Genomic DNA, 27,794 nt, shown 5'->3' with positions numbered 1-27,794 from the left:
TGTGTGCTTGTGTGTGTGCGTGTGTATTAGTGTGTGTTTCCTTCATACAGCAAAAGCAAAATGTAAGAAAATAAATATATACGCCCATTTAACCAGAAGCGTTTGCTTTGATATTTTTCACTATAAAAATCAATGAAGCTTCATGAAGGTTCAGTGAGTGATAGATTAGATCCTTTAGATCAGGTGTTCTCAACCTTGAGATCGGGAACCCATTTGGGATTGCAAGACCCTGGCAGGGGGTCGCCAACTGCTTTCAAGAAACTAAGAATATGAATATGAACAATTTGAGCCCATTTTGGCTTATTTTTTACCCTTTACACCAAATGTGCCATATTTTAACCTATTTTCATAATTTTTCTCACCATATCTTTGCTAGTTTTAACGGATTTTACACATTATTCCCATTTATGACACTTCTCCATCAGATGTCAATGCCTTTTCTGCACATTTTTTCCACATTCAAGAAATTTCTGGTACTTATGAACCATTTCCACTAATTTTTCACCTAATGTTACACATGTTGACCCATTATTGACACTTTCAACCTCTTTTCACCATATTTTATGCTTATTTATGCCAATTTAACCACATTCACCATTTGTCACACCCATTATTTGCCCCACTTCTGCCACTTTTAAACCAATATTGACACTTTGAACCATTTTTTAACACTTTTTTTGTCCGTTTTTGGCCACTCTAATTCTAATTAATTCTAATTCCAGACTTTTATCCAATTTTTGGTCACATTTAACCCATTTAATTTTTGATTAAACAAAGGATTTACATCTTAGAGTCATAATATTTTATGTGCATGATACATATTTAAGTTCCATTAGGAGATTTTAGGTTGCTGTTCGAGGTGCTGATTTGTTTAGGTTAAATCCAATCAAATTGTTTTGTTGTGCTTTTATTTATCGACTTTGATCTACAACAGGAAGTCACCATCCTCTTCCTTTTCTCAGTAGGAGTTGTTACATCAGCGTATGTTGACTTCTTGACAGAACTGACTGTAGTGTCTGTGTTTTCTAACAGTGAAAAAGACCACAATGAAACAATGGGAACTAGTGGAAGTGGATCCATAAGGAGTTTGAAACACTGACAGCACCGGGTATGTTCACACCAAGAATTTTCTCATTTTATTCAAGCGGACGTAAACGGAAGCAGTGCATTGGTGCAGGGACATGTGATATAGGTTATCTGCGGGGTTGAGGTGAACAAACGTTGGGTTAAGCTGGGAGTGTGAAGAGTTGTATGTGTCCCTGCAGAGCCTCTGCATAACGTCAGCTCAGATTGGCTCAGCTCCCCCCATGTTCCTCCAAACGAACAGCAATAGCTTATTAAAAAATAAATGAACACCAAAAAATACAATGTTGATCTTTTACAAAATATATATAAAGTGAGGAATTATTTTCTCACTGTACACTCTCTCTGCTGTCAGTTTGGTTTACATTTTATTCTGTGGTTATTTAAACCAGTGGTTCTGAACCTTTTCAAACCACGATTCCCAAAATAAAGGTCCCAGAGACCAGGGACCCCCACTGTACCTGAAGGTGGTTGAACACAGACATGAACATTGAAGAACAGTCATGTGGAGACAGGGCCATCCATAAGGGGGAATAAAGGGGAGAGATTTTTGGGGTCCATCCATAAAGTTAGTAAAATTATGGTCCATTGTTCTATGAATCTGTGATAATCACATTTATTTATTCATCTGAATAATATCCACTGTTATCCAGTAAGTTTAGTATTATTTGTGCCACAGTAGTCATCCTAAATATGTAAATGATTGTTTTAATCATAACTAAAATGGGTTAACAGTGATAAAAAAAAAAAATCTTTGAAAAGGTGGTGAAATGGGATTTTGAAAACCACAGAAATTGGTTAAAAGTTTCACATTAGAGTGGGAAAAAACAGACAGAAAAAGTGGTAAAAAAAAAGGCTCCATCATGTCAACATTGGCTTAGTTGACTTAAAAGATTCAGAAAAAAGTGGGAACAATTAGTTTAAACTGGCAAATAATGGGCATGACAAATAGTGAATGTGGTTAAATTGGCAAAAAATAAGCCTGAAAAATGGTGAAAAGAGGTTATAAGTGACTATAATTGATCAACATTTGTGATATTAGGTGGAAAAGTGGTAGAAAGGGTTTATAAAATGTCTTGAAAGTGGTGAAAATGTGCAGAAAAGGCATTGAAATTTGATGGAGAAGTGGCAGAAATGGGAGTAATGTAGCAAAAAGACATAAAATGGGTTAAAAGTGACCAAAAATGGTGGAAAAGGTGGTGAAATGGGATATTAAAAAAAAAACCCACAGAAATTGGTAAAAAGTAGCAAATTAGATTGGACAAAAATGGACAGAAAAAGTGTTAAAATAGGTTCAAAGTGTGAATATTGGAACAGTTAGTTAAACTGACAAATAATGGGCATGACGAATGGTGAATGTGGTTAAAAGTGACAATAACAATATGCGATATTAGGTGGAAAAAGTGGTGGAAAGGGTTTATAAGTTCCCAAAATATTTTGAAAGTAGGAAAAAATGTGTAGAAAAGTTATTGATATTTAATGAAGAAGTGGCAGAAATGGGAATAATGTAGCAGAAATGCATTAAAATGAGCAAACATATGGCAAGAACAAGTGATGAAAATAGGTTATACGCAAAAATGGGCTCAAATTGTGAAGAAAATATTTTTAGTTTTGTAAAGGCATCTGGTGACCGCCTCCCATCACGGCCCCTAGGTAGAGAATCTGATTCTTGCATCTTGAAGTTTTTTTTCAAGTTGTTGGTTTTTGTGTTTTTATAGAAATGCTCTCGCTGAGCTCCATCTGTTGGTTACACTGTGACACTTTGGTCATTACTTTCCACAGCTTGGCTCTCGTCACAATCCCAACATAGTACATGGACGTGCACGAGCCCACGTGCGCTGTGTTCGCACACACACACACACACACACGTGCACTCAGGGGATGAGGCAGTGAAAGGGCAGAGGGATGTACAGCTGTGACGGTGTGTCTCAGAGAGATCACTCTTTAATAAATGATGATCTTGAGTAGAGAAACTCTTTTTGTGCGTGTGCAAGTGCACGTGCGTGTGCATGTGTGAAAGTGAAAGGTGGCCTCACTGTATTTTTTCTTTTTTTTTTTTAAATAAAGAATGAAAATATGAATCAATAATCACATAAAGCAGCTGGAGTTTTAATATCTGCTTTGTTTAAAGTCTTTTTATAGTAAAGAAATAAAAATATATATATAACAAATGGGTCATTCCATGTCATCTCAACAAATGGCCCACACACGTAGGTATTAAATTTGTTCTGTGATTATTCAATAGGCACACTGTAGATTTTTAGTTTTATCAGAGGAATACCTTTTGAGACATGGCCAATTTAGTGAGTAGGGTGTGTGGATTTATTCCATTTTCAGCTTCCAATATCTCAGGAACTGCACCACATAGGAAACTGAAATTTAGTACATTTGTAATACAGCTCTACCTGCTTTCTCAGAAATTTCTCCAATTCTGTTTCTGGGTTTACTGAATTATGCAGCACGTTACCCTTTTCTGTTTCACTTTTGTTTACCATCTTTCCCTCTTTATAATGACTACTGTCTAGGGATGTAACGATTAATCGTAAGACAGTTAAAAATCGATTCATAGGTATAACGATTCACATTGATGCTGTGCATTGTAATAACTGTTATTTTGACAATTGCACTAATGCCATTCCCCTGCAAATCTGCAACAACGCACTATCGCACTTTAGAATCAAAAATGTGTATACTGCTACTCTGCCAATCACATGCTCACTTTATATTTTGTATATTTTGTATATTTTATATTTTATTATTAGTATTATTATAGTCTAGTATTTTAGTATTCTTAGTATTTAGTATTACTAGTTATCTTTAATTGGGAATAGTTGGGTTCTTTTAATCTACCTCTTCATTTTGTTTGCTTTTTTTTTTACTGTGAAAGGGAGGACTCGCAAAATAAGATTTTCATTGTGTGGTGCAACTGTCTGGTTTTACTGTGCATATGACAATAAATATCTTGAATCTTGAATCTTGAAAATTGAATCGCAGTACTTTTTTAACCAGCTGAGGGCGCTACCCAGAAGTGTTGGCGGCGAGCGAAATCTGCTTATACTTTCTTTCTGGCCATCTTCTACTCTTAAACATATTCATAAATGATTCCTTACCCCTTTAGCACCGAAAGAATATCTGTGATATTACGTGAATATCTGTAAAAGTCACGTTTTTCTATTAACTCTGTCTGCTAGCATAGCATCTCTTCTTCACTGCAAGATATCTGCATGCCAACCGACCACTGGGTTACCAGCGCCCTCTGCTGGTTCAAACAAATGTCTGACCTAAATACAGTAAAATGACTGTTTTTTTTTTTGTTTTTTTTAAGTCCAATTGTTAAGGCACAAAATACATTTTCAGTTGCACTTTTAAAAAGAAAAAGAACTATTAAGCAGTTTTGTATTGTTTACTATAGAACCAGAATTTAAATAATAAGCTTCTTCTTCATTTGTATTATTTCTTTATTTATTTCATTCAAGATTTATTTTTAGTTAAATTGCATTGTTTTGAATAGTTTATCAAGGGATTCTTTTGACAATGAAAAATAGTATAGTATTTTCCCAAAAAAAATAAAGGAATATTTTTCAGTCATTTATATACAGTCCCATTTTGTAAAATAAATCGTGAGAGAATCGTATCGTGAACCCAGTATCGTGAATCGAATCGTATCAGGAGTTGAGTGAATCGTTACATCCCTACTACTGTCTATTAAACATCCAGAAATTGTACCAAACATGATGAATAGGGTTATTAGAGTCAACTACTGTTTTTATATTTTACACTGAAACCAAGCAGATCCATTTGTTAGTCACACTTTCAGTCACTCATTTTCTGCTGAAAAATCTCATGTAAATGCTTGATATTGTCCCGAAACATGCATGTGAGACATTTCGATTTATTATTCCATTTCAGAATGCTATTTCAAAGCTGAAGTTATAAAAGAGACCAAATCCACATAGTTGGTGGCTCGATCATGACGTAGACACCAACTCATAAAGATTTTCATAAATCTGAAACACTGACAATGAATTTAAAAACAACTATCATATCACCGTAGGGTCATTCAGATCGGATGTACACTTTTTTAGATATGGCCAATGTAGTGAGAGGGTGTGTGTACATTTTTGCACGTCCTCATTTTTTTTCTATTTTCATCTTCCAATATCTCAGGTACTACACCACGTAGGAAACAGAAATTTTCTATAGTAATACAGCTCCACCTACTCTCTGAGAATATACCAAAATATCTGCTATACATCTTATCTGGTGGACATGCCAGTTCCTTAAAGTTGGAAAAAAGTTTGGATTGTGTTATTTTGGTAGCTTGAGTTTCATTTAGGTGCATTCAGGAGCCCAAAGCACTTGTAACTGAAATGTGAAATGTGAAATGTAAAGCCTAGTTTAGTGATCCTTGTGTAGAAAATAGAAGTATGAGCTGTAACGTGACGTGGGATTTTCTTTTTACACCCTGTTCGTTGGTGTAAAGAGCTTTTTTCACCGTTTCAGAGAATGTGTGATACCTCTCAAAACAAGAGGATGGCTGAGGTGTTTCATTCATCTGGAATAACTGAAACATCTGATGTTTAAATACAGAATTGAGCTGTATTTTAATAAAACACTCGTATGAATCCGTGTGTGAATTAGTTTTTTAGAACCAGCGTAATCTCACAAGGGATTGCATGATACTCAAACATGTCCAATGTAAATATAGCCTGGCGGCAGCTGAAGCTCTGGCGGGAAAACAAACCATTCCTGTGCACCACATTTGCTCGGGATCCAATGGGGAAAAAACCGGAATGACATGTAAACAAAGCTCTTTTTTTTCTCCTGCATAAAAACCCATGAAATCCTTTGGTTTTCCCTGTTCTTCTAAGAACTGCCACACACAATCTCAACTGACAATTACTAGGAAATCATTTCCAGGAAGTTTATTATCGTGTTATAGGCACAGGAAGTTGTCATCGACTGCTGTAAACTCCCTGAAAAGCCACAGATCTAAAACTCCTCAGTCCACACACCTGGTGACCTTATGAACTGCAGATGCATTTAATAAAAACAAATCCATCAATTTGAATCAAAGCAGAAAATTAGAGCCGCTGGGGACAATTACTGCAAAATGGTAATTCGTTATAATTACTAGTTACTCTCCCCAAAAAGTAATTGTGTTAGTAACTCAATTATTTATTCATAAAAGTAATAAGTAACCAGGGACAGACATTTTTGCATTACTTTTTTTTTTAAAGCATTCAAATTTGTAAATAAGTGGGTTCTGCGAGCCAGTTGCATCATAGAGTAGAACGACATAGATAGGCACTTCATCTAATGTATTATTCATTGGACGTCACCTAACCATCACTGGTAGACAAACTGCAGGCGCTAATTCAAAGTATGTTGTTCACTACTAAAGGTTTCAACAATAATACATTTAGGGGCAGATTTACTAAAGGTTATGGGGTATTAACTCATGAGCAAATGTCACTCTACTCGCTAATAACGAGTTCAAAGCCCAGGGAATCAGGAGTGTGCCGCCACTGCGCTTCCCAATATGCCCTGAATCCATTTAGCGCGTTTCCCCCCAATGAATATGCAGAGTAGGCAGATCTTCCAGCGGGAGCAAAAATATGGGAGGAGGAAATGTAAATAATTGTATGCATGGGGAACAATGTGATTCATGAAATCTGGAACTGTTTGCGGTGATTGTTTTAGCACCAGAAAATAGTACGACTGGAAAGCAGGTGCAAACACACATGCAGAGATCACCACTGCAGTAAATGTGGACAAAAAACACAGCGGAGATGGAAAAAAAGGCAATGTGTGTGTGTGTGTGTGTGTGTGTGTGTGTGTGTGTGTGTGTGTGTGTGTGTGTGTGTGTGTGTGTGTGTGCGTGCGTGTGCGTGTGCGTGTGTGTGTGTGTGTGTGTGTGTGTGTGTGAGAGAGAAAGAAAGAGAAAATAAGCTGGAAGTGCTCCTCCTCCTCAGGTCACTGTCTAACTCACACGCACACAATCAGTCGCGCGCATGCACCCATCCATCACTCACAGTCACATCCACGCACATTTCTCCACTGCGGGATGAATAAAGAATATCTATCTATCTATCTATCTATCTATCTATCTACCTGCTGTAATTCATCTATTTTTTATTTGTATCCTCTACTAACACATCCAATTCTGCTGCTTCACATTTTTATTTTTGCTTCTGCGCGCTCATGTTCACTCTCTATGTTCAACACATGTATAAAACACTCATTTAAATAAGAGCGGTCTGCACCAGTTCTGCACGTGGACTAATACTGCTACAATCTTAGTGACTCCGCACTTCACTGTTTTATATTAAAGAATCTTAATTGTTGCATTTTCCTCTCTGTAGCTGTTTACTATGCTCTGATATTTGTAGCCACACCCACATACTTTAACTCTGGCCCTGATTGGCCTACCAACTTTACTTAATCCACCTTTAGCCAATCATCATAATCTATTTGCCTGTCACCACTCCTCCCTCACCAAAGAAGAACAACCAGAAAAACGTTTTAACGTTTGAAATAGATTGTGAATTATATCGTCTTAGTAACACCTTTATTTTCAACACCTTTATTTTCAACATCTTTATTTTTAACACCATTATAAAAAAAAACAGGATAATTTACTCACAAATAAATGTCACAGGTTGAAATTGTTGACAAATAGTCATGTTCCTTAAACTTTGGCAAAGTTTTCTGCATTGCATTGTGGGATTGGGAATCCCCAGAATGACATTTAAGAAGTGTTTTCCTTCATTCTTACTGTAATTTATTGGGTTTCCTTACCAGATGAGGTGGCTCGAAACCACCGTTTTTTCATCCGATATCACTTCACTCCACCAGACATTCAGATTTGTATCTTTTCGTGTAAACTCCAAAATCAACATCCTCCATTGTTTTACCCTTTCAGTGAAAACATCAGAAATGTGTTGGGAAGTCACTTTGGAAGAGTTTTTTGGGGCAAACACAAGAAATCACAGTAAAAATAATTAAAAACACTTTTATGCATCCGTCTACAGGACTCCACATCCCACAATGCAATGCACCAAACTTGTGTTAAAGATGTGTTAAATTTGCCTACAGTAAATGAGCATGGATGGATGAGTTAAAGCCACACACACGCACGCACGCACACACACACACACACACACGCACGCACGCACGCACGCACGCACACACACACACACACACACACACACACACACACACACACACACACACACACACACACACACACACACACACACACACACAGAAGTCAATTACCTTGTCCAGGAACACACTACAAAAGATATTTACTTTATTTTGTCTCTTACGAATTCATACAAGTGAAAACTTTATGATTGAACCTCGTGTGGAATGGACTTTCCTACTGCGTCAGAAAGAACAAGTCACACACTTTGGATAATAAAGAATTAAGGGGTTACGTGTGCATGGCCGCAAATTAGAAAGTTAGTGCATTATTTAAATTCTGATGATTTGTAGGGAAGGACTGCAGTAATTGGTTTTTACACATCACTACCTAACCTAAATGAACAGAAACGAGGTCGTAGTGTTTCTAACCAAGAGGCCTTTTGTTGTTGCACAATCCAATTCTATGATTTTTTAATTGTGTCTTCTCCAGAGACGGAATAACTTTTGTCTGTTCTCTACGATCCCACGGCAAGCACCAAAAAAGATGACTAGAAAAAGAAAAATCAACTCTCCAGAAAAATAAATCAGAAGCTCTCAACGTCCAATAGCTCTGTCACACTAGTAAGCTCACACTCACTCCCTCTGTTCACTCTGAGCATCGGGATGTTTTCTCCCTAATGTTCTCTCTACATATGGAACTAAGCTCTGCACAATAGCATCACAATAAACCAACAGCACGCTTTCGTCCTTCTCTGTACTGTCCTCCCTAACTCCTTTCCCCTCGTATTTCCCCCTCCCTCAGATGTAGCATTGCAGGCACAATATCTTTCTACCATTAAATTGATATGTTGCCACGTGAAGGAAAACAACAGTGATTGACATACTTCACTGGAAAATAGAAATTCATGTACTGCACCTATAATTGTTATATTAAATCAGGGCTTTCGCTTTTAATTGGCCATGAAATGTTATTACATTAATGGAATTTTTCCTCTGCATTTAACCCATCCCTGAGGAGCAGTGGGCAGCCATTTGCAGCGGCTGAAGAGCAGTTCAGGGTTATGGGACTTGCTCAACATCCCACAGTGACAGCCCAGGTGAGGCTTGAACCGGCAACCCTCCGATTACAAGCCCAGCATCCTTAACCACTAGGCCACCCTATCTATCTGTTAAATCAAGCTAATGTGTATTACTGGAATAACGTTACAAAGAAAGAGAGAGAAAAAAAATGTGACTTCTCAGACCAAACTTGGCAAATTGTATTTGAGGTACTGACTGAACATGGTGTCCTGTCACTTGTTGGAGGGAGATTTGTGTTTCACTGGTGCAGAGGCGCATTGGTGCATTGAGAGTGCGTCGTTGCGTTGTCGGCCTGCTGCAGCTGGAATTAGCTGGGATTGTTGTGCTGATTGTTGCCATCAGATTGTTGTAAATTGCCCTGCTTGTGGCTCCAACCACATTAATTAAATTATTATACTTAAAGAGGTGGGAACTTGTAAGTTTACTTCTAATCAATCAATCAATCAATCGTAGTGTGTGTGTGTGTGTGTGTGCGTGTGTGTGCGTGCGCGTGCGTGTGTGCGTGTGTGTGTGATAATCTCAACACAAACGCACACAGAATCAATCTTCCTACCTAGACAAAAATCTCACATGATCAAACGAGATTTAACAATGTGTTCTAATGCTGCGTTCCAAGCACATTTCAGACCTCCTACTTGAAAAAGTGACCTTGAACGCCACATTAAGTCACAGCTTCTACTCAGTAAAGTTGGGACAAAAAATGTAATAAGCAGCGTTAAGTGTTTCTCAGTCAGCTGCTGCTTCATTAGCTACATTCCGTTCCGGGCTTTAATTTAGCATTTTACATCACCAGCCAACATGGCTAGTAGATTCTTAAAGTTATAAACCAACCACATTTTCTACCAGCCAAATGTTTTCCAAAATAAACTGCATTATGAGAGCCACAGATTAGATTTAAATAGTTTTTATTTTAGTTGATTGCAGAAATACATCAATATAGTAAAAATATAAACATTTAATTAAAAAACAATGTTGTAACAATGCCTAAAAGTTGCAATATGGGACTTCCCACTCCCCACAAACTGTACAGTGCACTAAACAAAACTAAACACAAAGAAAGTAATAATGAGAAGCCTAAAAACGCATCAGAAATTAAAAGAGCATTAAATTATTCAACTGCATTAGATAGAACTAAATGTAACGTGGAGCTAAAGTGTAAAATACTGATTTATGTCAGCATGTGAAGTGGAGCGAAACAATTACACTTTAAAAATTAATTTCCTTTTTTCCTTTTTTGTTTTTTAAAGCTTTTTGTCACAGATTACAAACAATGTTTGGTTATTTTGTGTATTTTTGACGACTGCACTCTTACATTTGTTTTTTATGCAGGTGGTTAGTTTAATTTAGTGTTTGATTTATTATGAAATAATACTTGTTCCCCGGTAGTTCAATAAATATGAATTTATTTGAGGGGCAATGGGCTGGAAAGTTTACCTTCACACAAAGTAGGGAATACCCAATGCCTTTGAGGATAATATAATGGTCTTTGGTCGGGAAGGAGGTTAAATCAAACAGCCTGATTGTCTTTATGTGTATACAGTACACATTTTTTGCAAGAATTAAACATGCATAGCTCTTGGGAAACTATTCCACTGCATGTCGAGTTAACCTTTGACAGCATATGGAGACTTGGAAAATAAAATGTGTGAAATGTAGTGAGGTCAGACTCCAGATACCTGTGCTCCTCACATCTCGTGTCCGTCCACTGGGACAACAGGCTGGTATCTGTGTGAACATGAATGACACTGGTGTGCACTGCAGAGGTGACTGATGCCCTGCTACGTCTCCCAGGGTCATTACACCACTCTTCCTTTGATAGATGCCGTCCACAGAGGGGCTAATTCTCTACCTTCTGCAGTGATGAAACAAGGCTTTGATGAATGCTTTTGCCCATTTTCCCCCAACGGCGGTTCTGTTTTTAGGACCAACAGCCATTTTTAAATGGTGCCAACAGCCGATGAGTTAGTGGAACTTGGATCCTGCTCACTGGGAAGACGATAAAGACGGAGACATCTGATTAAAATTCAGTGGGAGCTGAAAGATAAATTTGATGCAGTCGACGATGTGGAATTATCTACTGGTTATTTCTTTAAGTTCTGGTTCATTGAACACAACAGTGTTTGAGACAAAGTGATTTCTTCAAAATGTTCAGAATCTGAGCGATAAAGATAGATCAAGATTTTGAGGCATTTGTTTTTTTTTTTAGTTTTTAAACTTGAAACACAAATAATTCCCTTTTTTTCTCCAAAAATACAATAAAGCTTCTGCTGTAGTGGACCGTGCTTATTATTCCACAGTGGTACATAATATTAGAGCACTTACAAACTAAATAGCTTTTGTGTCTGGAGGCGACATATTTTTATCAAATAAAGACAAGCTAGGCCTCACAGATCAATGAATCAAAGATGTAAACAGTTGTATTTGCCACTTAAATGTTTGTTTTGATCTCCACTATAAACAGTCAGTGTGTTGACATGTCGGTAAAGTTTGGTGCATTGCATTGTGGGATAGAAGTGTTTTTACTGTGATTTCTTGTGTTTCTTCTCCAGACAAAAAGGACAGTGATTGGTTTGACTCCATTTTTGTTCCATAGTTTGGTCCCAGTATTCCCAGTGATATCACCTCACTCTGAGGTGCTGTGTTATGTTTGTGTTGATTATTGTGGGATGGATTGTGTGGATATATACAGTAGTTGTAAGTGTATTTTGTTCATGTGGTGTGTTGTTCATGTGGTGTGGTCTGTAAAGATCATGCATTCAGATGTTTGGGGTTTTTTGTTTTTACTGTAATGGATGTTGCACTTTTTTTTTTCATTTCTTTTTTGTTGTGTTGATTATTATCGAACCACTGATCATATACAGTATGTATGTTTAACATGCATATGTATTTGAACTGTTTCGACCCTGATTGGTTCTATTTTTGTTGTTTATTTATTTTGTTTTATTTTGAAGTTTGAGTTCAAATAAAAATCAAATCAGATTCAGATATTTCTGTGTGAACCCCAGAGCAAACGCAAGAAATTAGAATGAGGTAAAAAAAAAAAACTATGCATCCGTCTGCAGGACACCACATCCCATGATGCAATGCACCAAACGTTACCAACATGTCAACATACTGACTGTTTATAGTGGAGATCAAAACAAACTTTTGGGGCGACATTTGCAACCTTTTACATTTTTTTTTTTTTTTGAGCAAATAAACTATACCATCGTGAAATAGCTTTCTGGTGATTTGGAAGGTTTTGGAAATCCATCATTTCAAACATTAATGAAACTTTTTACCATAGTTAAAAGATTTGACATGTTTTCTTTCAGTCACAGTGACCTCAAATAATGATAATGATCAAAGACTTTCTATAGAAAGTCAACCAAGCTCTGGGTTTTTTTGGTTTTTCACATTAAAACTCAGTAAATAAGGTGTATGATGTCCTGCTGTGGTATTCTAAGAGATCCTTCTGTTCTATTTATGGATCATCAGACTTTGCTGCCTAAATTGCACTTAGTGAATAATTAATGTCTTGGACTCTTTAACTCCAGCCATATACGATGGAGTCTGAGGTTCGAACTAATGCTTGCTGGCAATTTATCACACCTTTGAAAAAAAAAGAAAAAAAAAAGGTTCTCTGCGTTTTATAATTTTTTTTTTTGCTTTGGGGAAGGAAACAAGCCACACCCACATTCAGACGTTAAATAAAAACACTAATGAGCTTGTGTTATGTGCTCTTCTAATGAGGAATCAGCAAACCAACCTTTTAAGATAAGCAATAAATAAAACATGTGCACAAATTGGGCAAATTAGAAGCTCTCCACCCACATTGGGATGGTTTCCTCTTCTTTCCTCTCCATGTACCGTGGTCCATCGACCCTGCATGGCTGCTCTCAGCTGGAGACGTGTCATCCACAGCAGAGCTGCCTGTTAGCAGGAGGCCTGGGTGGGGGGATGAGGGTGGAGGAGGATGGAGGGAAGAAAACAGGATAAAACAGAAGATGTAGAGCTGTGCGTTAAGCGAGCAGCAAGGTCATGGGTGAGCTCGGGCTGGCTGTCCCACGTCTCTACATCATAGATCAGCCTTCACCGTTCAGCTTGTTTTTTTATTAGCAGCAGCTTGGATTTGTGCCTGTTGAACACCCAGCTCATGTTTTTCCATGTCTTTGCTTCTTTTCATAGGCGTCTTTGGTGATGTTACCATGCCCCGTCTACAGTCTTCTCTTATTTTTCCACATTCAGGTAAGACAGATAACATTTATTTCACTCTGAATATAACTGTTGTCTAACATCTAACTGGATTCTGTATAGTGATTGTTGAGGCTGAAATGTTTTACATTGTCTGTTCTTCAGGTATTTCTTCTACAATATTTATCTTGGAGGTTTTCTTCCAAAATAATTCATTTTCACTACAAATAAATACTAAAAAGTAAATTAAAAAAAACAAAAAACCTGATCAACAAGTGCCAAATTCTTTCAGAAGCATTGTCATCATGTCCACACTAATGACAATGAACAGCTTGTCAATGGTGAGTGTGATTGGAAAGGGTTGGGAGATTTCCCGTAGATTTCTACCAGAAGGAGCATAGTGCAGGATTAGTTTGAAGTCTTTTAATGCTAATGGTTGATGAAGCATTCTAAACAAAAGAGAATGCTTCCACACATTTTCTCCGTATTGCCTGAAACAGACTGTGTGCAATTCATGGCCCAAATTTCCTGCGTAGTTCTGCAGACGTGATGTTTAATGTCGCTGATGCGCATTCTCGACAGCTTGGAAAGGCGTCCACTCTGCCGGAAATAAAGAAGAAGACGGCTTGGAGACTAAGAGAAGACAAGCACAGTGGACCAAACTACTGTTTGGTTCCACAGAGGCATGCGTGGAGGTCTTGCAGTAAACAGTCACGTGAACAGCGAGTAAATAAATAACCGTGTCACAGTTGGAGTGTGGATCGGGCCGCATTTTATTGTTCAACACAAGTCCGACCCAAACCCGACTGGCATTAAGATATTAATTTCCGAGCCTGACCCGAAACTGACTATTAAAACTGTATTCTTTCCTCATACAAATCATCTGTTTATGTTTGTTTTAGTGGTAAGCCCGCTTTTATTAACAAACTACTGTTAAAGGTGCAGTCCGCGACTTTCAGATCCCCCTCTCCCCCTCCCTCCCCGCTACTCTTTTGCCCTGCCTCTAAAACATTCCAAAGTCCCTCCCGCAGAGGAGCTAACAAGCTAACGTTTGTCCGACAGCAACATCACAGTAATATAACATGCACTGTTAAAAGCATATTACTGCAGCACTTCTCTCTATCAATGTGCACAAACCTCAGCAACAGCAGCAGCAACAACTCAGTGTCACTTACAGCAGCCCAAACGAAGGCTGCTGCGGGCACATAAACAACACATGCACCACAGAGTTCTAGTGTAACAATTACAAATCAAACATAATGTAAATCAAGCAGCAGTAATTACCTTTCAAGCAGAAACATCACCAATTCCATCTTCTACTCCTCCAGACCATACACTGTAAAAAAGATGACATTCCAGCCCAGGAAAGGGGCGGGGCCTGTGAGAACAGCTGTCAGACAGTCCATCAAACACAATCCTGGCTCTGATTGGTTCTTTTTGCTCGGTCACAGTGCATTCTGTCAATCTGCCAAAGGCTGCAGGAGCAGCAGGGGGGACTCAATGAGCCTGTTTTTTTCACACAAACTGCTAGTTTCATGTAAAGATGTCCTTACATAGTGACAACTTTAGCAAATATGACAAAAAAGTCACTTTTATAGTAAGAGTTGCAAACCACCTTTAAAGCTGCAGTATGTAAATTTTGTTTTTGCACCATTTGGTAAAAAAAATCCATAATCTTATTTGAGTATATTGTAATCCAAAGTGTTCTGAGTGGACAGTGAATCTCATGTCCTTCTCCTGGCCTTGTAAAAGATATTTAGAAATCCAAGAACGTGATGCTGGATGTCAGCCAATCAGAGATCTTTCAACAAATACGTGTGCTCATGAGCTATTTTGGGCGTTTCTATTGGCTGCTCGACTGAAGTCAGGCATGTTCACGTACCATCGGTAGTAAAAGTGTAATGATGGACCTTCCAGCAGAAATTTCCATCGCAGCAGTAGGGACAACAGTTACACGGCAAATCAAGCAGAAAAATGCAGACCAAGGTGGAGAAGCAACAAAAAAAAGACACAAACATACTGAGGAGGAACAGATCGCTTTGTGTCCTCGCGGATCCTCGTGACTGTGGAGGGTCTGCCCCACACTCTGGTGTCAGAGAGAGAGTGAGAACAGATGGGATAAATTGTGTATAGACCTAAGAGGATCTTATCTAAGTTATTTTATAGTCTGGATGCAGAGTGGTGGTTGTCAGTCCGCTCAGAGCGTCAGGCGCAGCTGAGATCACAGCTCTCCGACGAGCTGACGATAGCAGACACTGCTCAGGAAAGTAACTACAGAGTGATACGTGCATTCATGCCAGAGTCTCTAAAACACTAGAAAAACCCTCAATAACACAAGATAAAGTCCATACATTTGTCACTAGTCTCTATTGAGAAAAAAGTTGCTAAGAACGTTCACAAAGACACGGTAAGGGAGGTTAGGTTTCGGTTTTGATTTCAAAGCAGAGTGGAGAAAGGATTCTACAAACTGTAACTTTAATGTCAACATCAGATCGGTGCACAGGGTAACAAGCAAATGTCAGACACAAACAGAGTCCCTGTGGATCTATTTACATAATCCATGTATCAAAGATAAGGATAATCCATGTTGTTGTGCAGAAAAAGGATTGCATCAACAGTGGATGCTTCAAAGCAGTTTCTCTGCTCCATGGTCCTGATTCTCTGTGACCCAACCCCACTACCAGTTCTAAATATCTGTCCAAACCTGACCCATCGAGTACTGTCGAGTTTTGGTTGAGTGTCAATCCTATAGTCCAGTGGTTCCCAAACTGTGTGCCGCGGGATTTTGTGACAACCATGCATTATTATTTAGAGCCCTATAAAATCCACGTATGGAATTACAAAATTGACCAATGAAAACGGAATCTACTGTTGAACGCGGAAATGGACAGAGTCGGTGTGAAACGCAGACAGTGAGGCAAGGAACATTTTTTTATGGGGAAATGTTTCCGGGGACCGCTCATTAGGGCCGCCCGCCTCTCTCCCACCCTGGCCTCATTAAACACCGCTTAAACCACCCGAAAAAAAACGTTTGAAGTGCCAATCTTGAAAAACTACGCAAATCATCATTGACTCCTAAATACAGAGCCGACCAGTGCCCTCTTAACTTTGCTGTGCCTGTGAAGCTTCGTCCATTTCTAGTCGAGTTCAGCGACGCTCCGTGAGTCCGCTTTAATCAGCTTCATCTGCTAAGAGGGTTTGAACAACAACGTATCAGTGCTGAAGATCTGTGGAAAAAGTTGTTCTGTTGTTGTGGGCGAGACCATCTATGTCAGGGATTGTAGAGTCTGAAACATCGTAGGTTAATGATAACTTCTGATACTGTAAAATATTCTGGCCCCTAGTTGTGAAATAACTAATGTGTCCTAGGTTAGTTTAAATTAAGTTGATCAAAACTTAATCAATAAACCTGATCAGATTCAGTAAACCATTGATCCCTGTGGGTAATTTGCTATTGGGTGATATTAATGCTGTTCTCATACATATTTATATGATGTATAAATAATTAAAAGGAAGCAGTCAGAATAATCCATGTCACTACTACTTATATCTTCCTTTTAATTACTTTATTTTTGACATGCATTTTTGTTTAATTATGGGGTTTTTACCTCACAGGATTTAAAAACTAATATTTTTTGAAAAAAAAAATTAATATTTCTAAAAAAAAATGGAATTTTAAAAAATGTATGTGGAAAACATGGAATTTGTGAAAAAAAATCAAACGGATTTTGGAAAAAAACAAAACAAAATTTTATAGGGCCCTAATTATTGCAATATACAACTACACAAAAATATATATTTTTAAAATTTACTACTTTGAATGCACTCATTTTATAACACAGAGACCAACCTTATATATATATATATCATGAAATATCTATTAATGAAATATATATATATATATATATATATATATATATATATATATATATATATATATATATATATATATATATATATATATATATATATATATATATATATATATATATATATATATCATTAATAGATATTTCATGAGTAATATATTTGTCTTTGTCACATTTTATTTGGCATTAGTAAATAATTATGCACATTTACAGATATTGTACATGATATGAGTGATAACACGTGTTATTAAGGCTATTTTGCACAGTAGATTTTTACTTGTCCTTTGGTCTACCTTGGGCACAAAAAGTTTGGGAACCACTGCTGTTACTATGGAGTCTGATTCCTTGATCCTGCCCTATGCTCCTTTAATGTATCCAGAGATTTAAGTCTTCATGAGGTTGAATAGAATACAGAATACTTTTAGCTTTTCTCACGTTGATACATACTGATGCACATGTTTCACTTAATAATTTATTGATGTTTATTACAACTTTGTTTCTCACAAAATATTCTTTATAAAGGCTGAGCAAGGCAGCATTCATAAATCCTGTTTCCTCCTGACACGCCCGCATCTCATTTGACACAATGAGGTCAAAGTTGTTGCAGTTTTACCTGCAGCCTCGGTCATTGCTCTGCATCATTTTACCTGCACAATGAGTCGTACTGTCGCTTCATTCAATAATTCATGTAATAGTAATTCCTGCTGTTGTAATCATAGTTGAATTGTAATTTAGTTCAGATAATTGACTTTTTAATTGTAATTGGCATGGAAATTCTATAAAAACTGTTGTTTGCTATTTAAATGTAAAGCTTGGAAACCATGTTACAGTTCTTTGTCTTACACATAGGTAGTTAACAATTATCAAAATGTATTTTATATCAACTTTTTCCACTACCCGTCTCGAGGATTATTTTATCATTACAAAAATGTAAATCTAGGGTTATGGTTATGGTCAATATTTGTTATTGATTAAGAAGCCTATCAAGGTAACCAAGAGATGAAAAACACATTTAGATGATAGATTGTATTTTTATTATATTTTACAGCTGATTTAATAAATGGGTCAATACCGACCCATTATCATAAGAGATGCTAACAGAAAACGAACACAAGAGGAAGGTTACGTTTTACAAGGTTATTTATTAAAAGCTCAGTATTTGTGAGTAATTGTAATTGAAATTTAGTAATCGAGAATATAATTGTGATTGACTTTCAGGGGAAAATAATCATTGTAGTTTTAATTGTAATTGTAATTGGACAAAATGATGCCCATTGAAATCATAATTGAGTTGCAATTGAGCATGGATAATTGATGATGTAATTGTAATGAAAAAATGTATTTCAAATTTCTTCAGTTATCACAGATATTACAGACATTTTAGTGTTTTTCTTTTATTTATTTATTTATTTTTTTTATTCAGGCGTTTCCATTATCAGTTTTTATTGAACTATTTAGATTTTGCACATTTTCAAGGGTAATGGAAACACAGCTACTGTCAATAATAATTTTCATTCCCAGCAGTTTTTACCTTCTCTGTAAAAATTGATTTCAAATTGTTTGAATTTGAGCTGCAGGAGGACCAAAAATCATTTAATAATTCCAACAATCAGACTCATTTTCCCAGTAGGTAATTATGTGATTGTGTGTCATTTTAGCTCAACTGCATCTGTGAGTTAATTTCTTTTTCAGCACTTAAAGACAAACATAGCTGGGAATCAGCCTGCAATCAACAAAGATCTGGTTACTAATGTTTGTGTTTATTTCTTCCAACACATTTCATAACAAAGCTCAGACATTATTCGGCATATTTCAAGTAAATTGACTTGAATAACTGCCTTTGCAGTGCAGTGTGCACTCAGAGTGGCACAGTGAGCACAAATGGAGGCTTTTGTTACATAAATATAGAGCTTTGTATTTGGTAACCTACATGATTGTTGGCTTTGATTTGAATGTGAGCGCTGAAAACAAACACAGCTCTAGACTGCAGCCGTGCTCATTAGAAACGTTTCCCTTCTGTGGAGTGGCCTCTAATACATTTGTGAATTTGCTTTTAAAGAGTTGTTTTCCAGGAACTGCAGCTGTTGTTTCAGAGGAAAACAGGACATTTTTCAAAGAGATGTTGGAAAGAAGAAAAAAAAAAAGCCTTATTTTTACTGTACATGTCAAATTTTCTTCTGTCAGGTTTGGATTGAAAAAACCTTGAAAAAGTCAGTTTCACAAGGACAGGAGTTTATTTAGAAGAAGAATATTAGATTAGATTTAATCCAGGGTTCTTAGTATAGAAAGCTGTTTGACCTTAAATGTGATATTAACCTAATTAAAAATCTACTAGTACTTAGAAGTATAACATGTTCCTAATACTACTAGTTAGCATTATATGCTAATAAGGGAAAAGCAAATTAAGGCCTAATGCATAAATATGATATCAACCATTATTAAGCTCTACTAGTGCTGAATATACAGTAGATTTACTAATAACAAGTAGACTTTACTAGTGAAGCAAAAAGTGTCAATGGTTACAATTATATGTTAATAAGGAAGCAGGGGAAGTAATTTCAGACTTGCCATTGGCTTTTGAAAGTATTCCAACCAATCAGACAGCTGGATTTGGTTCTAATCCCTCCTACTTCATCTACATTACAGTTTTTCTCAGTCACTTTGGTACTTTTCTCGGATCAGAATGAAAGTTTTCATAACTATTAGTTCAACCTCCACAACATTTAGTCATTTGTGCTCATAATAGTAGCAATTTATTCTTTCTCTGAACAAATTGTTGCAATCAGTTGCTTTCATACAATTATCTGCTGTTTTATAACATTATCATTTGCTTATGTCAGGTCAGTCAAAATGAACTGTACTTATGGATGCTGAATGGTCGTTCCCAACAAAACTATTCGTCTTCATTTCATTGCTTGAGTCATTACATACAAAATTGTTTACCTAGTTATCAAATTCTGCCAAGCAAATTTTATACCTTTCTTTATCATTTTTTCCTGGAAGTGTCTCCTAAATTGAACAAGGGATGATATCTGCTGTGATGTAGATGAAAATATGTGACCAGAATGATTTAGCTATGTTCAGTTAGAATATGTACTGTTACAGTATATTGTTCACATTTGTGCACAGCTCTACCAAAAGGGTGTTTCTTATGTTTGTTCTAAATAAGTGACTGTAGTGGGTTTTTTTTTGCACAATGATGTAGAATTGCAAAGAACATATACAGTAAAAATGTGAAACGTACGTATTCAGTGTCCTGTACTCACTTACTCCCCTAACTACAGCAATGTGTAACTTCACTGTAGTTTTCAAATGGCTGTACAAGTAGTGTATAGTGCTGCATTGTATCAGGTTATATCACTGAGTTCTGACATTTTTTTTTTGTATTGGAAAACACAGAGAGAATAATGAAAACATAATGAAAACATGACAAAGCCTTTTGACTATCTTGTTCATAAACGATGGTGTCAAGACTTCTCATTTTGATGACACTGGCAGTTACATGAATATTTGTTTTTGAGGAATGGACCATCCATTTTGAGCAAGTGACGGGTTTTTGCAGGTTATTTACTAGATTTTGCAGTTTGGACTAATTAACATTTGCTGTGAATATTTTGGTTTTACTAGTACTACTAGTAGACTAAAAACAGTCTACTAGTACTACTAGAGGGATTTAGAGTGTACTCGTAGTATCACTAAACAAACATTTTGTTCTACTAGTAAAAGTTTTTTGGCGCACGAGGGTGTGAGTAAACCTAGTAAAGCTAAATCATCTAGTAATAGACAATTTAGTGCTACTAGTAGTACTAGTTGACTTAAATTATAGATAGATAGATAGACAGATAGATAGATAGATAGACAGATAGATAGATAGATAGACAGATAGATAGATAGATAGATAGATAGATAGATAGATAGATAGATAGATAGATAGATAGATAGATAGATAGATAGATAGATAGATAGATAGATAGATAGATAGATAGATAGACATATAAAGTATACAAAAAAAAAATATACACAAATATAAAGGTTTAATAGTCAACAGTATAACCAAATCCAGCTTGTTTTGGTTGATATCACATTTTCAATAAATGCTGTTAGCTTAATTTGGTTGTCAATTATTCCTTGTTTGCGATGCTTTACTTTTGCTACAGTTTTGTGGGGGTTTTTTGTGGTAAAACTTGATTTAAAGCAACAGAAACCAATAAATAACACCTTCAAGTTTAACCTTTTTTTTTTACCAAACAATCCAAAGCCCTAATTGAATTGTAAGCGATGCTAAGTAGCCTCAGCTGTGCTTGCTGTTCATCTCATTGCTGCCAGACGGCCTCTTTTATTACAGAACACATTTTGGTCTTCACACTATTATTATCCAATGTGGGCAGAAAACATCTACACACACACACACACACACACACACACACACTTGGAATACAAACCACAAGCAGGGAATAATGGTAACACAGATCCGATTTCCTGATCTGTTGTGTGAGGAGGTTGAGCTCGTGTATCAGACGTTTACAGTGGTTTATATACAGTAGTCATGCTTCGACTTTATCTTTGAAGTAGAAAAGCCTTTCAGAGGTTGTGTTGTGTGATAATCTTGTTGCCTCCTCTCCTCTTTCCCTGTCTGTTCTCTACAAGCAGAACTGATGCCCAGATGGTTTTGTCCTCCATGTGTGGTCCACTTCAGATCTCCCTGACTGCTTCACGGGCCACAAACCGACCCAAGCACTCAGCCCCACTGCGGTCCACCCTTGTTACCCCTCTCCCCTGACCTCCACCCATCACTCCTTACCGGGCCTCCACCCACATCCTAGCCCAACATGGTGCTACGCGTTCCTATTCTGGTTCTAGTCACCATGTGTCAAGGAGTTCTGCTGTCAGACTCACCACCGTCGCGTCGGGAGATCCGGATCGATGGCGACCTGGTCCTCGGGGGCCTGTTCCCAGTGCATGAAAAGGGAGCGGGGGTGGAGGAGTGCGGCCGTGTAAACGAGGACCGGGGGATTCAGAGACTGGAGGCCATGCTTTTTGCCATAGATCGGATCAACATGGACAGCTTTTTGCTTCCAGGCATCTCACTTGGAGTTCACATCCTGGACACCTGCTCCAGGGATACCTACGCATTGGAGCAGGTGAGTGAGCCTCACAAACATTCGTACCCCTTTTCTCTTATTTCTGAATCCAAGTACCCCCTTTGTCCAACGTTTAAATTAATAATAAAAATTCAACAAAATATTTTTTTAATTTGGTTTTGAAACGAAATAAATACACAGATTATTTTAAAATTCCACATATTTTCCATGAGTAAAAAATAAGCTTCATCAAATAGTTTCAAAGGTGTTTAGTGTGAAGAAAACCCAAAGCAATTTTTATTTTCTGCTGAAAACAAATGTATTTGCTATGATTGTTGATTGATTCTTGTCTAACGCTTGACATACTCAATTTGTTGTTGCATTTTGTTGTAAAAATGTCAGAGTGACTGCCCTCTATGGGTTGAAACCCAGCTATTATGATTTATTTTGCTATTGGTGGCTTCTTACAGCTGGTCTTCAGTATGGTATCTTGGTGTAATATTTGATGGCTAAAACTTGATTGCGATGTTGTTTAAAAGACCTTTTTACCATTTAAGGATTTGATCAAAAGTAAAGGGTTACCTGACATATAGTGATCTTACGACTACAATCCATGCTTTTATTAACACATGACTGGATTACTGCGACTTCATTCAAATAATCTCTAAAGACACATTTCTATTCTCTGTCAATCAAAATTGATTGGCAAAATCTTGACTTTTACTTGTTTTTTTATTTCATTTCTCTCCATTACATATTTATTTACCCTATGTTTATGCATCTTAATACTGGATTTTAGCTATTGTGTCATTTTTTGTTTGTGTCATTTTTGTCAGTTGTGTTGCTTTGATCTGTAAAAGTGAGTATTGAGTAGCTAGTTAGCATAGCATAGATTGTCCACGTTTACATAGGAGCTTTAATCCCTCTTTAATTCAGAATAGAATTTAAATATTCTTTGAACTGACCATGTAAACACTTAATTTTGAATGCAAATGTAATTCCGAATTAAACTTAAATCCAAATTAGGTGGCTGGTTTATTCCGTCTTTAATTCCAAATTAAATAATTCCTCTTTCTTGTAAGCGTTTAATTCCACTTTAAATTAATTCCGATCGTTCTGTGCTTACTCGGCCAGTCGCGTTGACGATATAATTCAAAAAGGGACCAGAGCCGAGACTATTTAATTAATAAGAGCCTTAAAAGACAAGGGGGTCTATTCTCCCATACGCGTAAGTCCAAAAAGCCGTGCAGCAGCGCTGTTTCTGGCTGCGCACTATTCTCTGCTGCAATAAATAAGTGAAACATTAATGAGAGATGATGATGATGATGACGATGTCATGTAATGTGCACGGATGATGATGATGATGATGATGATGATGATGATGATGATGATCAAGGAGAGAGATTTTAACTGTGACTTGGACAGATTGTGGCCGATCCTCACTCTGCAATAATCTGATCAATGATCTGATCAATTCAACCTGTTATATTGTTTATCAATGAACGTGTTTCAAAGAAAAAGTGCACTTTATCATTTTCACGGCTTTCAATGACATTTACAAGCTTTGGGAAAACTAGACAGCACAAAAAAATGCCATCACCTTTCCTTTAGCCCGCCTTCATTCACACATACGTGTTTTTTGGCTCCTTACGCGCGGTGGGCGTGTCAGCAGCCTGGACCAGGGAATACGCGTAGGAGAGAACCGTTTAACTGCAGGCACGCACAAAAGTGCTTAAGTCCAGACGGGAGAATAGACCCCATGAATATAATGAAAAGAGTGGATGGATGGAGGCATAAACATGCGGACATTCACACAGACATCAGCAAACGAAACAGGCGTCACTGGATGGTGATACTAAAACCGGAAGACGGAGTAAATGTGGGTCGATACTGCATTCACAGGCTGTAATATGAGTTTGTCATTGTACCAGTTGTTAGAGCTACTATCTTTACCAGGGAGCAAATTTTATTCCTGGTTATTGTTTTCAGGAGTTTTACTAGGCTTTATTTACCGGTGGTTAGTTCCTGTCTCCTGCTCCTGCTCCGCTGACCAAAGTGATACAGTCTGTTATTGTTGAGCCGCTGCTTCAAAACTACAATCAAAATGAAAGTGAAAACAGTTCTCGTGTGGTCTTCTATTCTGAAGTCAACAAAAAAAGGTTTGTACCCGATAGATGTGATTATGTCACATTTGCCCCTTGTCCAATCAGAACCCTTCCCGACCCTTAGACATAAAGCAGAATTGAATAAAGCCGAATAAACTTGTTTTCCATGTAAACCTCAATTCGGAATTACTATTTCCATGTAAACATGCAGCAGTACACTTTAATTACGAATAATTTAATTCGGAATAACAATTTCTGAATTTAAAAAATGGCCTGTAACAGTGGCCATTGTTTTTTATAGTCTAAACTGGGCGTGTCTTAACATAATCACCGCATTTTGAAATTATTCCCAGCCCACTCCTCAGGGTTTAGATACCCTTTAGCTAGTCTGACTTTAGCAGACACCATCACTTCTGTGCAATAGTTTAAGAAAATATTAAATTCTAACCTGATCTGGTTTCCGACACCGGCGTTGCCTCTGTGAATAAAAAATGTCTTTCAGCATTTTTTTTATTCCCTTTTTGTTACTGAACATGATAGAAAGTAAGACCTAATGAGTATTTGAAACCTCTAGAATAAAACCAGAAGTGGTCCAAGAAAAGAGAAGTGGTGAGCACGAAATGATTTTTGGCTTCATCTGATGGAAAAAATAATCTCCAGCAGCAGTTAAATAGTGCATAGTACAGATACAATCATTTCTGTTTGGTTTTTATTATTTCCACAATAAGGCAAATTAAATTAATCAATTCAAAACTTCAAAGTGAAGTCATTATTTCCAACCGAATAAATGCAACCTGTCCATGGCCAATTTTAAGCTAATATAAGAATTCATAGAAGGTAATTTCCAGGTGAAAAGTAAGCATAAATCAATTTAATTTGAGCCAAACAGGTGTAGGATCTCTGGTGCAATGATAATGGAAAAGGCCTGATGAGAGAAATAAAAAGGGATAGAAGCTATTTGATGAAGGAAATGAGGCCGATCATAAAAAGCACAGCTCGTTCCCCTCGGGGTTTGGCGTCTTCAGGGGGAAAAAAGGAAAATAAAGTCTTATTGCTCTGCTATTTAGGAATGATGCATACAGCCACCCCGCACAATGAGATTTTATGGATTATTCCTGATTTTTTTTCCAATTATTTTTCATGTGTCTAACCATGAACGATGATTGGCGTGACGTTATTTTAGTTCGGATTTTAGTGCCGAGAGTAAAAGCGCTTGTAGGAAGAATAATCACAAACTATTCCGTGGGTAACTTAGTGACACAAGTTGGATCAATTTACATAAACAGATGGTAATGAGACAGGATTGTCTTTATTTGGACAAATAGCGAAAGGATCCTCTAAGCAGGGGGACGTGACCTCGGGGTAATAAAACTTTAGGGAAACAAAAATGGGACAGACAGACATGATCAGCTGAGGAAAAAAAAAACACATTAAAGGATATAACTGTATTATGCAAGAGAAAAAAAAGGTATAAAAACAATAAATCAACGGGACAGCTGCCATTTATAGGAAACAGTCAGTGTGTTGACACGCAGTGGTAGAAAACAGAATAAATGTCTTCGTCTGATAGCAGCTAAATATTTAAATGTTTGTAAACAGGTGAGCTCGGCTGGATATGGACTTTACGTAGTTCGAAGACCCACCCTGATAATGCGATTAAAGATCAAGCCCATTAGCGCAATGGGATTCAGACGTGGCATTCTGCGCATGCACTACCTTTATTACCTCAAGGTCATAAAATTTTAGGGTGCGTAAGAGAAAATTACTAAATATTTCAGTTGTAGATGAAATGCACTATACAAATAAATTTGCCTTGCCTTGCCTAGATCTCTCAGCCCTTTCTAAACACACAAATTCAATGAAACTCCACAATATTTGGAGGATCGCAATTTATCCATGTTTTTATTACATGACTGCAGTCATTTTAAATCTCAAATTGTTCAAAAAACTCAGTTTTCCTGAAATTATTTCACATAATTTCCCAAAATAAAAATAAAAATAAAGATCACAAAATCAATGAAATTTAAAAGAGAAAACCCCTACAGGGACTGACATCAGTCACTTATTGCCTGGACGTTGTCGGCGCCTTATATACTTTATGTATCATATATATGTTGTGTAAAGTGCAAACTTGGGGACATTAACATTGAGATTGCTTGTTAACCTCTTAAAATCTGCTGCCCACTTAAGATCAAACTACTTCATATTTGGCCCCTGAACTAACAATACAGCTGCCATTTATAGGAATGAAACAGTCAGTGTGTTGACACGCAGTGATAGAAAACAGAATAAATGTCTTAGTCTGATAGCAGCTGAATTTTTAAATGTATGTAAACAAGTGAGCTCGGCTGAATTGGACTTTCCATAGTTCATCCTGATAATGCGATTAACGATCAAGCTCATTAGCGCAATGGGACTCAGACATGGTGTTCTGCTCATGCACAACTTTCTCTACCGTGATCGTCACCCAGAAGAAGAAAAAGAAGCAGATTGATGAGCCAGAAGCAGAAAGCGACCAAGGAAACAAATTTCTTGCTGCTAAAGATAAACATCTTTAAGCTGCACGAGATTATTTTTTAATCAGATAAAGACCAGGGGTCCTCAACTGGTCTCACCCTGGGACCCACATTTTGCCACGGTCATTAAAGGGGCAGTATTGTGAAAAATCAACTTTAGAATGGTTTTGCTACAGTGATATACATCCCTTTAGCCTCACTCCTCCCTCCCTTGTTATTGCACATTTTGTAAAAAGTCAGCTCCAAACGGGCGAGTTGGATTTTTCTCGTGTTGTGATGTCACATCGCGGAAACTCCTCCTCCTGGCAATCCTGGCTCCTCCTACCCTATAAGAATGTGAGCTCCTCCCTCTCAAACTACTTCACAGGTAAAACAAACACTGCGATTTAATATAGAATATACATTATACTTTATTGTCATATATGTGAAGCTACTTACACAAAATGTGTTCTCTGCATTTAACCTCTCCCTGAGGAGCAGTGGGCAGCCACGGAGTAGCACCCAGGAAGCTGTTCCACTTTTAGTATTCGTTATACCGCCTCGTATCGCCTTTGACATGATCTGACGTGTTTGTAACTCAATGTAACGCAGCGGTTGGACAAAACAATTGATTATCATCTTAAATGCACTCTTCCTGTAGTTGATAAAGATGAGGAGAAGAAGAAAGTAACTGGCGAGTGTTTGAAACAGCTGCTGCTGTGATAAACACACCGTGAAGCAGTGCTGAGACAAACTCAC

The 27,794-nt window shown here is 37.2% G+C and overlaps 1 protein-coding gene across 3 annotated transcripts in view; it reads left to right on the top strand.

Annotated features, from left to right (window-relative positions):
* grm3 (glutamate receptor, metabotropic 3) overlaps positions 1-27,794 on the top strand; it is a 74,122-nt gene that overhangs the window by 1,874 nt on the left and 44,454 nt on the right. For 2 of the 3 annotated variants that reach the window (XM_028449617.1, XM_028449615.1), the window contains exons 2-4: positions 1,033-1,108; positions 13,480-13,539; positions 22,005-22,495. In XM_028449617.1, the coding sequence (XP_028305418.1) occupies positions 22,184-22,495 (312 nt within the window). In that variant the 5' untranslated portion in view covers positions 1,033-1,108; positions 13,480-13,539; positions 22,005-22,183. The remainder of the gene's footprint in view (positions 1-1,032; positions 1,109-13,479; positions 13,540-22,004; positions 22,496-27,794) is intronic. The other variant, XM_028449616.1, reaches the window with a different exon arrangement.

This window comes from Gouania willdenowi, chromosome 6 (genome assembly GCF_900634775.1).
Source record: "Gouania willdenowi chromosome 6, fGouWil2.1, whole genome shotgun sequence".
NCBI classification, from domain to species: Eukaryota; Metazoa; Chordata; class Actinopteri; order Blenniiformes; family Gobiesocidae; genus Gouania; species Gouania willdenowi.
Note: the sequence above shows the minus strand (reverse complement) of the source record. Positions and strands in the feature narration are given on the sequence as shown.